General features: G+C 48.4%; 1 protein-coding gene across 2 annotated transcripts in view; it reads right to left on the minus strand.

Annotated features, from left to right (window-relative positions):
- Window positions 1-13,263, minus strand: part of CFAP97D1 (CFAP97 domain containing 1) — a 302,763-nt gene that overhangs the window by 15,807 nt on the left and 273,693 nt on the right. For both annotated transcript variants that reach the window (XM_089681289.1, XM_089681290.1), the window contains one exon: window positions 1,690-1,747. In XM_089681289.1, the coding sequence (XP_089537415.1) occupies window positions 1,690-1,747 (58 nt within the window). The remainder of the gene's footprint in view (window positions 1-1,689; window positions 1,748-13,263) is intronic.

Here is a 13,263-nt window from a genome sequence, read left to right on the forward strand (position 1 = left end):
CTAAAAGAAAGTCCAACAATTTCATTGTAAACTGTTGAACTTCAAAAGTAAACCATTATTTTTTAAACCATTATTACCTAACCAGTTTACCCTCACCTCTCCTCCCAGGTCATCCCTGCTGCCTAAAAACTCTCCTTCCAAGCACATTCCATTCACATCTTAGCATAGCAGAAACATGCGTTCCCACTTGTGGCTTTTTGGCACATAAACGTGCATAGGGCAGCCCATTTACATGAATAGGCTGCACTATGTGTGACAAATGCCCCAAAGTAGCTCAAGAACCTTTTCAGTCGTGGAGCATTGCATGTTTTGACGCGATTGTAGTGCATTTTGTTGTGCAACAAATCTTGGCAAAACATGCAACTGCTAATCATCATTGGGCTGTCATTAAAGGCTGCATTTACATCTGCGCATTTCCAAAAGTACAGAAAATACACACTTTGACGCGTGTTTTGGAAATGTGCTGCAAAAATTCATCACCCTTGTGTTACCATTATGGGACACAAGCACAGGTTTCAGAAGCACACCTTTTTTGTGCGGGTTGCTGAACGTTCAGAAACAGGCAGATGCAAACGCAGCCTAAATGGCAATGCAAGCTCAACGTTATCATCGTTATTGAAACGCACAGCAAAATGCACATTTTTTTGTGTGGATTGCCATGCGTTCAGAAAAAGTGCAAATGTGAATGCAGCCTAAATAGTAATGCAAGCAAGACATGCATTTGCCATGCCTTATCGAAAAGCAAGACAACATGCGCATTATTTTTTTTGAGCGAGTTGAAGTGCATGGTTACTTAGTTAGTCTGGCTGAAAAAAGACAAAGGGCCATCCAGTTCAACCAAAAAAAAAAAGTTATAATTCTATACCCACCATTGGTCCAGAGGAAGGAAAAATGCAGCCTGAATGGTATCGCAAGTGTGATGCACATTTGCCGTGTGTTATGGAAAAGCATGGCGAAAAGCGCATTTTTTTTAGCGGGTTCAGATGTGAACGCAGCCTAAATAGTAACTCAAGAACAATGCGAGTTTGCCATGCCTTTCCAAAACACACAGCAAAGCGCATGTTTTCTGTTCAGGTTGCTGTGAGTTAGGAAATGTGAAGATGCAAATGCAGCTTAAATGACAAGACAAGAACGACATGCATTTATAGTGAATTTCCAAAAAATGCAGCAAAGCACATGGTTTCTGTGCAGATTGCTGCACATTCAGAAATGCGTAGATGTGAAGGAAACCTAATTTTTAATGACGCCCCAATTGCGGTTAGCAGGTGTGTTCTGTTAAGTGGCAAAACTTGCTACAAACACAGCAAAATGCACAACGCTCCACAACTGGGAAGCTTCTTAAGCTACAGTACTTTGGAGCATTGCTCGCATGTCGGGCAGCCCATTCAAGTGAATGGGCTGCTCTATATGCGATCCACGTTTATGCGTGACAATGCACAAAAAAAGTGAGTGGAAATGTGCATTTCTGTTACACTTAGTTGTGAATGGAAAGTGCTTGGAAGAAGACTTTTAGGCAGCAAGGAGGTGGTTTCCCTTGTCATAAACTAAGGGAAAACTGCACCAGAATGCATCAAAAAAGCACTGGAATGTATAAAAAATACATGAAAGCGCACATGAAGAAACATATATGTCCCTTAATCTCTAATCAATATTGCTGAGCAGAAATTACTTTATAGAAAACAATCATACCTTGGCTACAGGTTGCAGCATGGTAGGTCGAAGTCTTCATTAGGTATCTTTGTGTTGCCTAGAGAGAAATAAAAGACACTTTCCAAGCTGATTCCAAAATACTTCAAAGTCTTACAGTTTCACTTTTCTTCAAAGGCTCTACATTGACAATAGTTTGTAATTGAGCAAACTGTCTAAAACTTGCTAATTTGCTTAAAAAAGGACACAAACAAATGTGGCTTCTGCTGTCATATATGCCTGAACATTTTTGTGCACAGCTATCATTTTGCAATGATTTGGTCAATCGATCAATCAGCTAGAGGAGTGGATGGCCCATCTTTGTAACTGCTAGTTGCTTTTAAAAAGGCTTGGATTATTTCTTAGATACACAGAATATAACTGGATACTAACATTTATAGGTAAAGTTGATCCAGGGAACATCTGATTGCCTCTCAGGGGATCAGGAAGGAATTATTTTTCCCTGCAGGAGCAAATTGGATCATGCTTTGCTGGGGTTTTTTTGCCTTCCTCTGGATCAACTGTGGGTATAGGATTATAACTTTTTTTTTTTTAATGGTTGAACTGGATGGACTTTTGTCTTTTTTCAGCCAGACCAGGGGCGGACTGACAACTCATGGGGCCCCCGGGCAATAGGGGATCAGGGGCCCCCTGTGTCCTTGCCCAAACTCAAAAAAGCATATGAAAAAGGTACCAGGGGCATCACATGGGGCCCACTACTGACCCCGGCCCTCGGGCGGTCCCTGAGTTTCCAAATGGTCAGTCCGTCCCTGAGCCAGACTACCTATGTAACTATGTAGTGACAGACATAAGAAAACACTTACAAAGACAGGAATCACGTGGTCTTTCCATTACAAGTAGGGGTCAATAAGGGGCCTATTTATAAATTGATGAAATCAAAATATGGCTGTCTTTTGTTCTAATATGTTATCTTTATTTCTGCTTTTAATTACTGAAATATATTACTGAAAGTACAGTATATGTGAACTATATTGATCAGCCATAACTATGACCACCCACCTAATATTGAATAAGTCCTCATGTTTTTTTACACCAGAGCTTTGCCTCCAACTCGATGAAGAGCTGCCTTAGTGTCTTTTTGGCTTCCCAATCCCTGATATCCATTCTGGCACTACCTTAGCGGGTACAGAGGTCTGGTTTCAGCAGGAGTGCCCTATGGACTATACCATACACTTTATAATTTTAGCACTAATTACTCTGTGTCACTGGTTCCCACAAAGTGTCAGTGTCAGATTCTCCTCCGCAATATCGCAGTCCTGTCATAAGTCGCTTTTCGCCGCCATGACTAGTATTATATATATATATAAAATTCCAGTATACATACCAAAGTTTGTAGACACTATAACTTTTGAACAAACCAATCAATATGCTTATTGGAATTTTTTTCTCAAAAATTTGTAGAATGCACACTGGCCTAAGTTTGTGAAGAAATTTGATTTTTAAAATATTTTTATTGAATATGTTTTATAGCAGAAAGTAAAAAATATTGTTTTGTGTTTTTTCTAAATGGTCCCTAATTTTGTTTATAGCACAAAAAAAAATTAAAAAAACGCAGTGTAGATCAAATACCACCAAAATAAAGCTCTATTTGTGGGGAAAAAGTGACATAATTTAATTTATGTACAGTGCTTCATGACCGTGCAATTGTCAGTTAAAATAACACAGTGTCATATAGCAAAAAAATGGCCTTGTCAGGAAGGGGGGTAAATCTTCTGGAGGGCAAGTGGTTAAGTGTGGTGCTTACACAAAGCAAGGTTAAATTGGAGGACAAAGATAAATATTTAATCAGTAAGCCTGTACAATTATAATATTTAAAACTGAATATTCCAATTATATATGCCCAATAATGATTTATTCTCATTAAATATTTGCTGTACTTTAATCAAGCTTCAACCCACCCCTTCCACCTCCCAAATCTTTCTATTGGACTCTGAATGTGATGGACATGAAACACTTGCCTACCGGGCACTTTTTACCCTTTCCTGCCTATTTTCAGCTTTTAGTGCTGTTGCAATCTGAATGACAATTGTGCGGTCATGCAAATCTGTACCCATATAACATTTTTATAATTTTTTTCACACAAATAGAGCTTTCTTTTGGTGGTATTTAATCACCACTGAATGTTCTATTTTTTGCTAAATAAATGAAAAAATACCAAAAATTTTAGAGTTTCTACTATGAAATTTTGCAAACAGGTAATTCTTCTCCTTCACTGATGTGCACTGATCAGGTTGCACTGATGGACACTGATGAGGCAGTGCTGGTAGGCACTGATATACAGCACTGATGGGCACTGACAGACAGCACTGAAAGACACTCAGAGAAATTGAAGAGACCACCCATCCAACAAAGAGACAGCTCATCCAGCAAAGAGACAGCCCTTCCAGCAAAGAGACAGCCCTTCCAGCAAAGAGACAGCTCATCCAGCAAAGAGACAGCCCATCCAGAAAAGAGACAGCTCATCCAGCAGAGACAGCCCCATCCACTGCTGCTACAGACCTATCACACTGTGTCGAGGAGGTGTTTGTGTGTCAGCAGCGCTTCCTGCTTGTCTTCAGGAGCTGTCACTGCCGCTGCTCCTGTTGGCCCTTCTTTGGGCATAGCCGCACAACGGGAGGTGAGTGGTGGCCGCGGTCTGTATTAGCCCCGTCCAGACCATGGTCGCTGCTTACCTCCCACTACAGTGCCCGGTCATCTTAAGCCCAGAGGCCTAGGCCCATAGGGCAAATGCCCGGTGTGTCCTATGGCTGGTCCGGGCCTGCCTCCATACTGCTAAACAAACCAACTATGCCACTCTCATCAAAGCCTTCTCATCCAAACCTCGTCAACTCTTTTCTACCCTTAATTCCTTATTTCACCCCCCACTCCCTCCAGCCACCAACCTACTTAATGCCCAGGAGATTGTCAATCATTTCAAAAACAAAATTGACACAATTCATGATGAAAGAGCCAGAGTCCAGCTTACCCCACCAAACAACACACCAAGTCCAACACCACACTCAACACTTTCCTCCTTCAACCCTGTTACCACTGAGGAAGTTAAGAAACTCCTTTCCGCTGCCCACCTCACCACCTGTCTCTTGGACCCTGTCCCCTAACATTTACTGCAACCACCGTCATGCTCCATTTTAAACTCTCTAACTCACATCTTCAACCTCTCCTTATCTTCCAGCACCTTTCTTTCCCCGCTCAAACATGCACTGGTCACCCCATACTTAAAAAACCCTCACTGGACCCCACCTGTTTGAATAACTTAAGGCCCATCTCCCTACTCCCGTTTGCCTCCAAGCTTCTTGAATGCCTTGTCCACAACAATATGAGTTGCTACCTCATTGACAACAACCTTCTCGATCCCCTACAGTTCAGCTTCTGCCCACAACATTCCAATGAAACTGGCCTATTAAACTCAACAATGACCTACTAACTGCTAAAAGCAACATCCAGTACTCCATACTCATACTCTTAGACCTTTCTGCTGCACAGATGACCAACCGTTCCTCCTCAGTAAACTCCACTCCCTTGGCCTCTGTGACTGCTCTTTCCTGGTTCTCCTCCTATCTATCTCAGCACACTTTTAGCGTCACATACAATACCATCTCCTCCACTCCTTTTCCTCTTTCCTTGAGAGGCTCTGTCCTTGGGCCTCTCCTCTTCTTTCTCTACACCTCTTCCCTGGGCCAGTTGATAACCTCCCATGGCTTCCAATACCACCTCTATGCTGATGCCACCCAGATCTATCTCTCGACTTCTCAACTCACCCCCTCAATCTCCTTATGTATCACAAATTTACTGAGCGACATATCCATGTGGATGTCACACCACTTCCTCAAATTCAATCTTTCCAAAACTGAGCATGTAATATTTCCTCCTCCCCAATCCCCTCCCCATACCTTTACCATTGAGATCAATGGCACAACCATTGGTCCCTCCCTACATGGCAGGGTGCTAGGTGTAATCCTAGACTCTGACCTCTCCTTCAGCTCCCACATCCAATCCCTGGCTAAATCTTGCTGCCTGAAACTTCGCCACATTTCCAGAATTCGCCCCTTTCTGATAAACAACACCACAAAATAGCTTATTTCCTGCCTTGACTACTGCAACTCCATCCTCACTGGCCTACTCCTACGCAGGCTATACTCCCTTCAGTCTATTATGAATGCTGTTGCTAGACTAATACACCTTACTAACCGATCCATGACTTCTGCCTTTCTCTGCCAATCTCTTCACTGGCTTCCACTAGCCCAACGTATAAAATTCAAAATACTAACCACAACATACAAGGCCATCCACAACATTGCCCCAAGCTACATCACCAACCTCATCTGCAGATATCGCCTAAACCATCCTCTCAACTCCTCCCAAGACCCCCTGCTCTCCAATTCCCTTGTTACCTCCTCCCATGCTCGCCTCCAGGACTTCTCCAGAGCCTCTCCAATCCACTGGAACTCCTTGCCCCAGTATTCCCGGTTAGCCCTACCCTGTCCACATTTAGACGATCCTTGAAAACTCATTTATTCAGCAAAGCCTACCCCACCTCCACCTAAGAACTGTACTTGAGTCACCTCCATCAGATCATCCCCTGCAGCTTTCGTACCTTTGTTACCTTTTGTACCACTTTTCCCTCCCTTTAGATTGTAAGCTCCATGAGCAGGGCCCTCCAATTCCTTCTGTATTGAACTGTATTGTAATTGTACTGTCCCCCCTATATTGTAAAGTGCTGCATAAACTGTTGGTGCTATAACAATCCTGTATAATAATAATAGTAATAATAAAATAATCTAGGTAGTGTATTTTCAGGACGTTATAGAATTTAAAGGATCCCTGTCATGAAAGATATGCTGTATATGAATGGCCAATGCTGACCTTCTTCTAAAAATGCTACTTTCTTGGCTGTCCTGATCTGCATATTTTTGATGAATCAGTGATTCATAAGGCTTTGATGCTGGAATGTTAATGAGACAACCAGACAACTAATATTTTTCAGAAGCACAATAGCAATAGTGTACTTCACTTGTTTCCTTCAAGTCCTAACACCTGGCCCTTCTAAAATCTCTATCCCTCCACTCTATCATATGTTAACTGTTCATTTAGTCTAGGGAGAATCTAGTAGGGAGGAATAAGTCAAGGCCTGGACTGAGCGAAGTATAAGGGAGGGCCAGCATGACTGGGGCGTGCAGACGAGGCGGAGAGTGTAATTTGGGTGGAGTATAGGCAAGGAAAAGGGGATGGGGGGGTTACTTACTTGATTGGTGTACGCAGCATTGTGGGTGGTCTTGCAGGATTTGAATTGGGGGGTTGTGTCTTGTCGGAGTCAGTCGGAGCTTGTGCCATCACGGAGGTGGTTTCTTCTTCTTTTGCTGGTACCTGCGACGGAAAAAAGCTAGGCCATGAGTGACTTAGACGGGATGCTATCCCACTTGCGGGCGGCAGCGGAAGCCAATGGCTCAGGGTGGTTAAGGGAGAGGCTGTCGGACATGCTGCAAGGCCCCAGGCCCGCGTCACCGGGCCCTTCTCCTGGGCGCACACGTGCTCGGCGGTCTGTGCCTCCGGTGCGCTTTAGCCCAGAAGTGACAGCTCGGGTTCTGCGCCGTTCTGGGAGCCCCTTAGGGGACCCTCCAGCTCCGCCGGTGAAGCATCGGCCTGCTTCTCCGGGGAGGGCTGGGAGGAATCCTCGTCGCTGGCAGACCCCTGGCAGGAGCACATCTACTACCACTCGCTCCCCAGCCAACTCACCTCTTATTCAGGACCATGCGGCTGGCCCTGCAGGCTCCGGGCCTGCAGCGGTGGCAGCCCGGCGTGGGAGGAGTGGCGGGCGGCCTTCAGAAGGGACTGGGTCAGTGTCCCCAAGGAGAAGAGGATCGGGCTCTCCAGGATCACGGCGGGCCCAGCAGGGTGCCGCCTCGTCACAGGTCGGGACCACGATGTCGGGGCCATCTTTGGGTGAGGATCCAGCACAAAGTGGGCGGAGCTTAGCGGCTCGGAGCTCTGGGCCGGCAGCCGGTGATGACATGGCCCCTGTGTTCGGCCCGAGCTTTGGAGCCGGGGATCCACACCTTCCTCACCGGCCTGCGGCTGCTGGGCTCCCCTCTGCCGCCCGGCGGGCCTCCCTGAAGTCGGAGGTGCGAAGCGCGGGGTGGGCGGGGCCTAATGATGTCACTCCCGGGCGCCATCTGGGCTCTGGAGCTGGGAAGAGGCCTTCCTCGGTGAATCAGCCTGCGGCTGCTGGGCGTGCCTCGGTGACCCAGTGAGCCTCTCGAGAGGGGGCGGGGGGTGCTGAGGTCACCCCTGTGTGCCGCATCTCTCAAGGAGCAGGAGAAGGTCCCCTGTCAGTTGGGGCTTCGGCTGCTGGGGATTCCTATACATCCCAGCGAGCCCAGCGTGGGAGGAACGATCCGGCGGCTCTGGTGCGGTGGGTGCTGCCAGCCGTTCAGTGTGCCGACCGGGCCCAGGAGCCGGGGAAGAGCCTGGAGCGAGGCCTGGTGCGGCCTGGGATCTGGTGGATGCGGAGAGGAGATCCAAAGGGGAGCTCAGCGGTTCCGAGGAAGATGCGGTCCCTTCATCACTGCCTGGACCTGGATTGGCGGCTGTGGGTCCCGGCGAATGACTGCAGCCTGGTGAGTTGAATTCAGGGGCTGTTTCTTTGTCTTCTTTGGCTTCTCTGTTTGAGGGTTTTCGGGACCTGGGGAGTGGCGCTTCTGTTTTGGCGGAGAGGGGGTTTGGGGCTGCAGGGCTTAACGTGGGGTCTTTGGGGGGTTCCCCGGGGGCTGATGGTGTTGTCAGTATGATGTTGTCCGGTTTCAGAGAGGTGTTGGCACGTTGTGAGGCGGGGATGGTCGTAGGACTTCGGCGCCACCTTTGGCTGCTTGGTCGGGGATGCAAGATGCGGCATCTGGGAGCGGTGTCGGCCCCAGGGGTGGTAGATACGAAGCTGCTGGGGTCCCCCCGCAGGTGATTACGGTGGCTGGAGTCGCGGCTGCAGTGCGATCAGCGGCGGTGGGTTCTTTTAGCTCTGGTTCTGAGGCTCTGAGGGGGGAAGCGGCGGCGGATCACACTGGGGTTGATGGCGGAGATAAAGGGGTTACGGGGTGTGATGGTGTGCGTTTGGCGGACGCTGTGAAATGCGAAGTTTATGTGTGCTTCGAGGGGCCTTTGGGGGCTCATCTGAAGCCAGAGGTGAGGGAGCGCATTTGGGGGGGCGAGTATGTGGAAATATTTTCTTTATTGCCGTTGGAGAAATTCAACTTAGATAAAGTTCGGCCAGATGAGAGTAAGAGGGAGGAGGAAGAAAAGCTGCGATATCGTTTGATTCCCCGCTCGTTCTCTAATTGGCTTCAGGCATTTGCCATTTTGGCAAGCGTTATTGGAGAGAAGTCGCCTGAGCATTGTTCCCCACTTTTTTGTTACTTGGATGCCATAGGGGAAGCTCAGAGGGTTTATGGGGGCATCGCGTGGTTACGTTATGACGAGCAGTTTCGTCAGCGTATGGCGGTTAGGCCATCTTTGCGGTGGGACCATAAGGATATCGGGCTGTGGATGAAGCTCATGACTCCCGTGAGGACCACGGCTCATCCCTTTCAGGGGGGGGCCGGAAGTGCAGCTACGGTTGCGCAGCCGGCCGTGCTTAGAAAGGGCTACTGCTGGCAGTTTAATGAGGGATCGTGCAGGTTTGGATCCGGCTGCCGATTCCGTCATGAGTGCTCGGGTTGTGGGGGGGCCCATCCATCGTCCCGGTGTTTTAAGCAAGGAAGGGGGAGAGGTGGTGACAATGGAAAAAGGGATGTCGCCAGTGAGGGTAGGAAGGATGTTGCCGTTTTTAAAGCGGTACCTTGATCAGGCGGCGGTGACCCTGTTGCGGCGGGGTTTTTCGGAAGGTTTTTTGATCCCCTGTCTATTGGCGGTAGTTCCTCCAGCGGCGGATAATTTGAGGTCAGCGCGGTTGCATCCGGAGGTTATCAGGGCAAAAATTGACAAGGAGATGTCCTTGGGCCGCATGGCTGGCCCGTTTGTGGATCCCCCTATGCCTAATTTGGTAATTTCGCCGCTGGGTGTTGTTCCCAAGAAAGAGCCTAATAAATATAGACTCATTCATCATCTGTCTCATCCGCGGGGGGGTTCGGTCAATGATGCTATTGACCCAGGTTTGTGTTCTGTTTCCTACACTTCTTTCGACGCGGCGATTTCATGGGTTGGATCGGGGTGCCCTGTTGGCAAAAACTGATATTGGGGCGGCGTTTCGCCTTTTGCCGGTGCATCCTAGTTGTCTCCGATTGCTGGGTTGCAAATGGGAGGGGTGCATATTTGTTGATCGTTGCTTGTCTATGGGCTGCGCCATTTCTTGTTCTCTATTTGAGACTTTTAGTTCTTTTCTTGAATGGGCGGTTAGGGATGTTTCTGGGCTCGCATCTGTCATCCATTATTTGGATGATTTTTTGTGTATTGGCCCTCCGGGTAGTTCCATCTGTGCATCGTTACTGAGCACGGTGGAACATGTGTTCGAGCATTTTGGCGTTCCTTTGGCTTTGGATAAGACGGTGGGTCCGACAACGGAATTGTGCTTTTTGGGAATTATTGTCGATACGGAGGCCATGGAATGTCGTTTGCCTCAGGATAAATTGGAGGAGCTCCGGGGGTTGGTGAGTTCGGTGGGTCAGTGCAGGAAGATTCGGCTTCGGGAATTGCAGTCGTTACTAGGCAAGTTAAATTTTGCTTGCCGCATCATGCCTATGGGGCGTATATTTTCCAGGTGTTTGGCGGCTACCACGGCTGGTGTGGCGGCCCCGCATCACAGGGTTCGGCTGCGGGGTGAGCTACGGGATGATTTGGGGGTATGGAGGTCGTTTCTCGATTCCTATAATGAAAGATCACTTTGGTTGGATGGGGTCGTGTCCAATTTTGATTTGGAACTCTTTACGGATGCGGCGGGCTCGGCCGGTTTTGGGGCCTATTTTCAGGGTCAGTGGTGTGCGGGTTCGTGGCCTTTGCAATGGCGGGAGGTGGGTCTGTTGCACAATCTGACCTTACTGGAGATTTTCCCAATCGTTTTAGCTGTTTCTTTGTGGGGTGCTGTTTTCCGGAATAAACGGATTTGTTTTCATTGTGATAATTTGAGTGTGGTTCATGCCATTAACCGTGTTTCGGCCACGTCTAGGCCGGTGGTTCGTATGTTGCAGCGGTTGGTTTTGGACTGTTTAAGTCTCAATTGTTTTATTTTGGCTGTTCATGTTCCGGGTGTGGATAACTCAGTTGCTGATGCTCTATCTCGTTTTCAGTGGGACCGATTCCGTCGGTTGGCACCAGAAGCGGAGCAGCGCGGTATCGATTGTCCGGATCACTTGTGGAGCATTGCCTTGCCTCTTCAGCGGCCTTGATTCAGACATCAGTTTGTGCGTCCACTTGGGTTTTCTATGAGAAGGTGTGGCGGGAATGGCTGGAGCTGGTGAGTGAGGTGGGGGGTGGTTTAGGGGTGGATGATGCCCTATGCCTCCTGCTTTATTTCATTGGTAGGAATTTTGAAAGGGGTGTTTCCGCAACTTTGATGTCTCGTAAGCTGGCGGGGTTGGCTTTCCGTTTAAAACTGGCGGGGGGTCGTGACGTGACGAAGGATTTCCTTGTTCGGCAGGCTATGCGGGGGTACAGAAAAGGCCGTTCCATTCCTGATTCTAGACGGCCGGTTTCTTTTGAGGTTCTTCAAGTGGTGGTTGGCCAGTTGGATCGTATTTGTTCCTCGTTGTATGAGGCAATTTTGTTCCGAGCGGCTTTTGTGCTGGCATTTTTTGGGGCCCTTAGGGTTGGGGAGTTGGTTAGTCAGAATAAGTGGGGCGAGGGTGGTTTGGCCGTAGATGAGGTGGTCTTGCTGGGTAGTGGGTTGCGTATTTTTCTGCGCAAGTCGAAAACGGACCGTTTGGGTCGGGGTACCTGGGTGGAATTGGCTGAGATTCCGAGTTCTCAGAGTTGTCCGGTACAGGCGGTTAGGGAATTTCTCGAGGTGAGACCTGACCTTCCTGGGGTTTTCTTTCTGCATACGAATGGGATGGCTCTGTCTCGATTCCAATTTGGGGCAGTGTTTAAATGGTGTTTGCAGTCTGCCGGGTTGGGTGTGGAACATTACTCGTCTCATTCGTTTCACATTGGGGCGGCTACGGAGGCCGCCCGCTGGGGGTTAGGTGATCAAGTGGTTCGTCGGATTGGGCGTTGGGATTCGGATAGGTTCAAGTTATATGTGCGTCCTCAGCTCTTGTGATAAAAAAAAAAGAGGTTTGGGTGTTGTTGTGTTGGTCTCTGTGGTACTTGTATTTTGTTAACTTTGTGTTTTTGTTTGTTTTGTGGGGGCCTTTGTGGTGTAGGTTCTACCTCCTCCCTTCTTTCTGTGTGTTTCTTTGCAGGTTCCGAAGGCTGCTTGGTATGGATCATGGGCCATTCGTATGTTTTTTGGGGGGCTAAGAGGGCGGATGTTCGTCCAGAGGGTCGGCAACTGGGATTTGAGAGGGGGGAGGCGAGGCTTCGTTGGCTTGGATTGCCGGGAATGTTGTGGTCCAGGGTGGTCCCGGAAATTCATCACTATTCCCGTTTAGACCGGCCTCCAGATGTTTTGGTATTGCATGTGGGGGGTAATGATCTCGGGTTGTGCTCCATGCGGGAGGTTATCCGAGATATCAAGTTTGACTTTTTGCGGATTCGGTCTTTTTTCCCGGACACAGTGCTGGTATGGTCGGACATAGTGGCCCGTGCTTATTGGCGTATGGCCCGTCCCGTCGAAAAACTAAATAGGGCTCGGGTTAAGGTGAATAAGGAGGTGGCGCGTTTTGTGGTGAGGAATGGTGGCCTAGCAGTCCATCATAGGGAGCTGGAGGAGGAGTCCTGGCGGTATTTGCGTTCGGATGGGGTGCATCTTAATGCGGTTGGGATTGACCTGTGGTCCTTGGGCCTGCAGGATGGTATCCAACGTGGATTACGTGTGTGGCGGGCTACACGAGTGTAAGGGTTCACACTCGTGTGCTGTGGCAGGGGTCGATGGGTCTTTGAAGGCAGTGGTGGAGTGACAAGTTGAGGAATTATGGGTTGGGCCCATCGTAGGTATGGGTGTCCCTTCCCAATAAAAGGTCATGTTGGTAATGTGGGAGTTCATTTGGCTGTATCTGGGTTAAGTAACGGTATTATTGTCCCCGAGGCGGTGTAGTAGCGGCTGGGGGCCTTTCATTGAGTAGTAGATACAGCCGAGTTGGTGATGGGAGTAATGGTGCCTTCAGAGACCTTGGACCCGGGTGGTAATTTACTGTCAGGTATCAATTGAGTTACTGTAAGATATTTATGTTGCGTTATGTTAAATAAATGGCTGCTATGGCCGGTTTTACACCAAAAAGTGAGTTGCGTGTTTATTTGGGGGGGAAAGGTTTTGAAGGGGTGGTGGTGTTTTAAGCGGGGTAGGTAAGTATTAGCCTCGGGATTCTGCAAGTCCAACAGTCATGTACCTTGATCAAAGGTCCCATGGCCTTCTACCCTTTCAGCATTCTACTACTACAATCATGTTGCCACCACTTTCACCAGTGTCATCATGTG

The sequence above is a fragment of the Staurois parvus genome, unplaced genomic scaffold (genome assembly GCF_062004578.1).
Source record: "Staurois parvus isolate SC_StPar_1 unplaced genomic scaffold, SC_StPar_1.0 ptg000263l, whole genome shotgun sequence".
NCBI classification, from domain to species: domain Eukaryota; kingdom Metazoa; phylum Chordata; class Amphibia; order Anura; family Ranidae; genus Staurois; species Staurois parvus.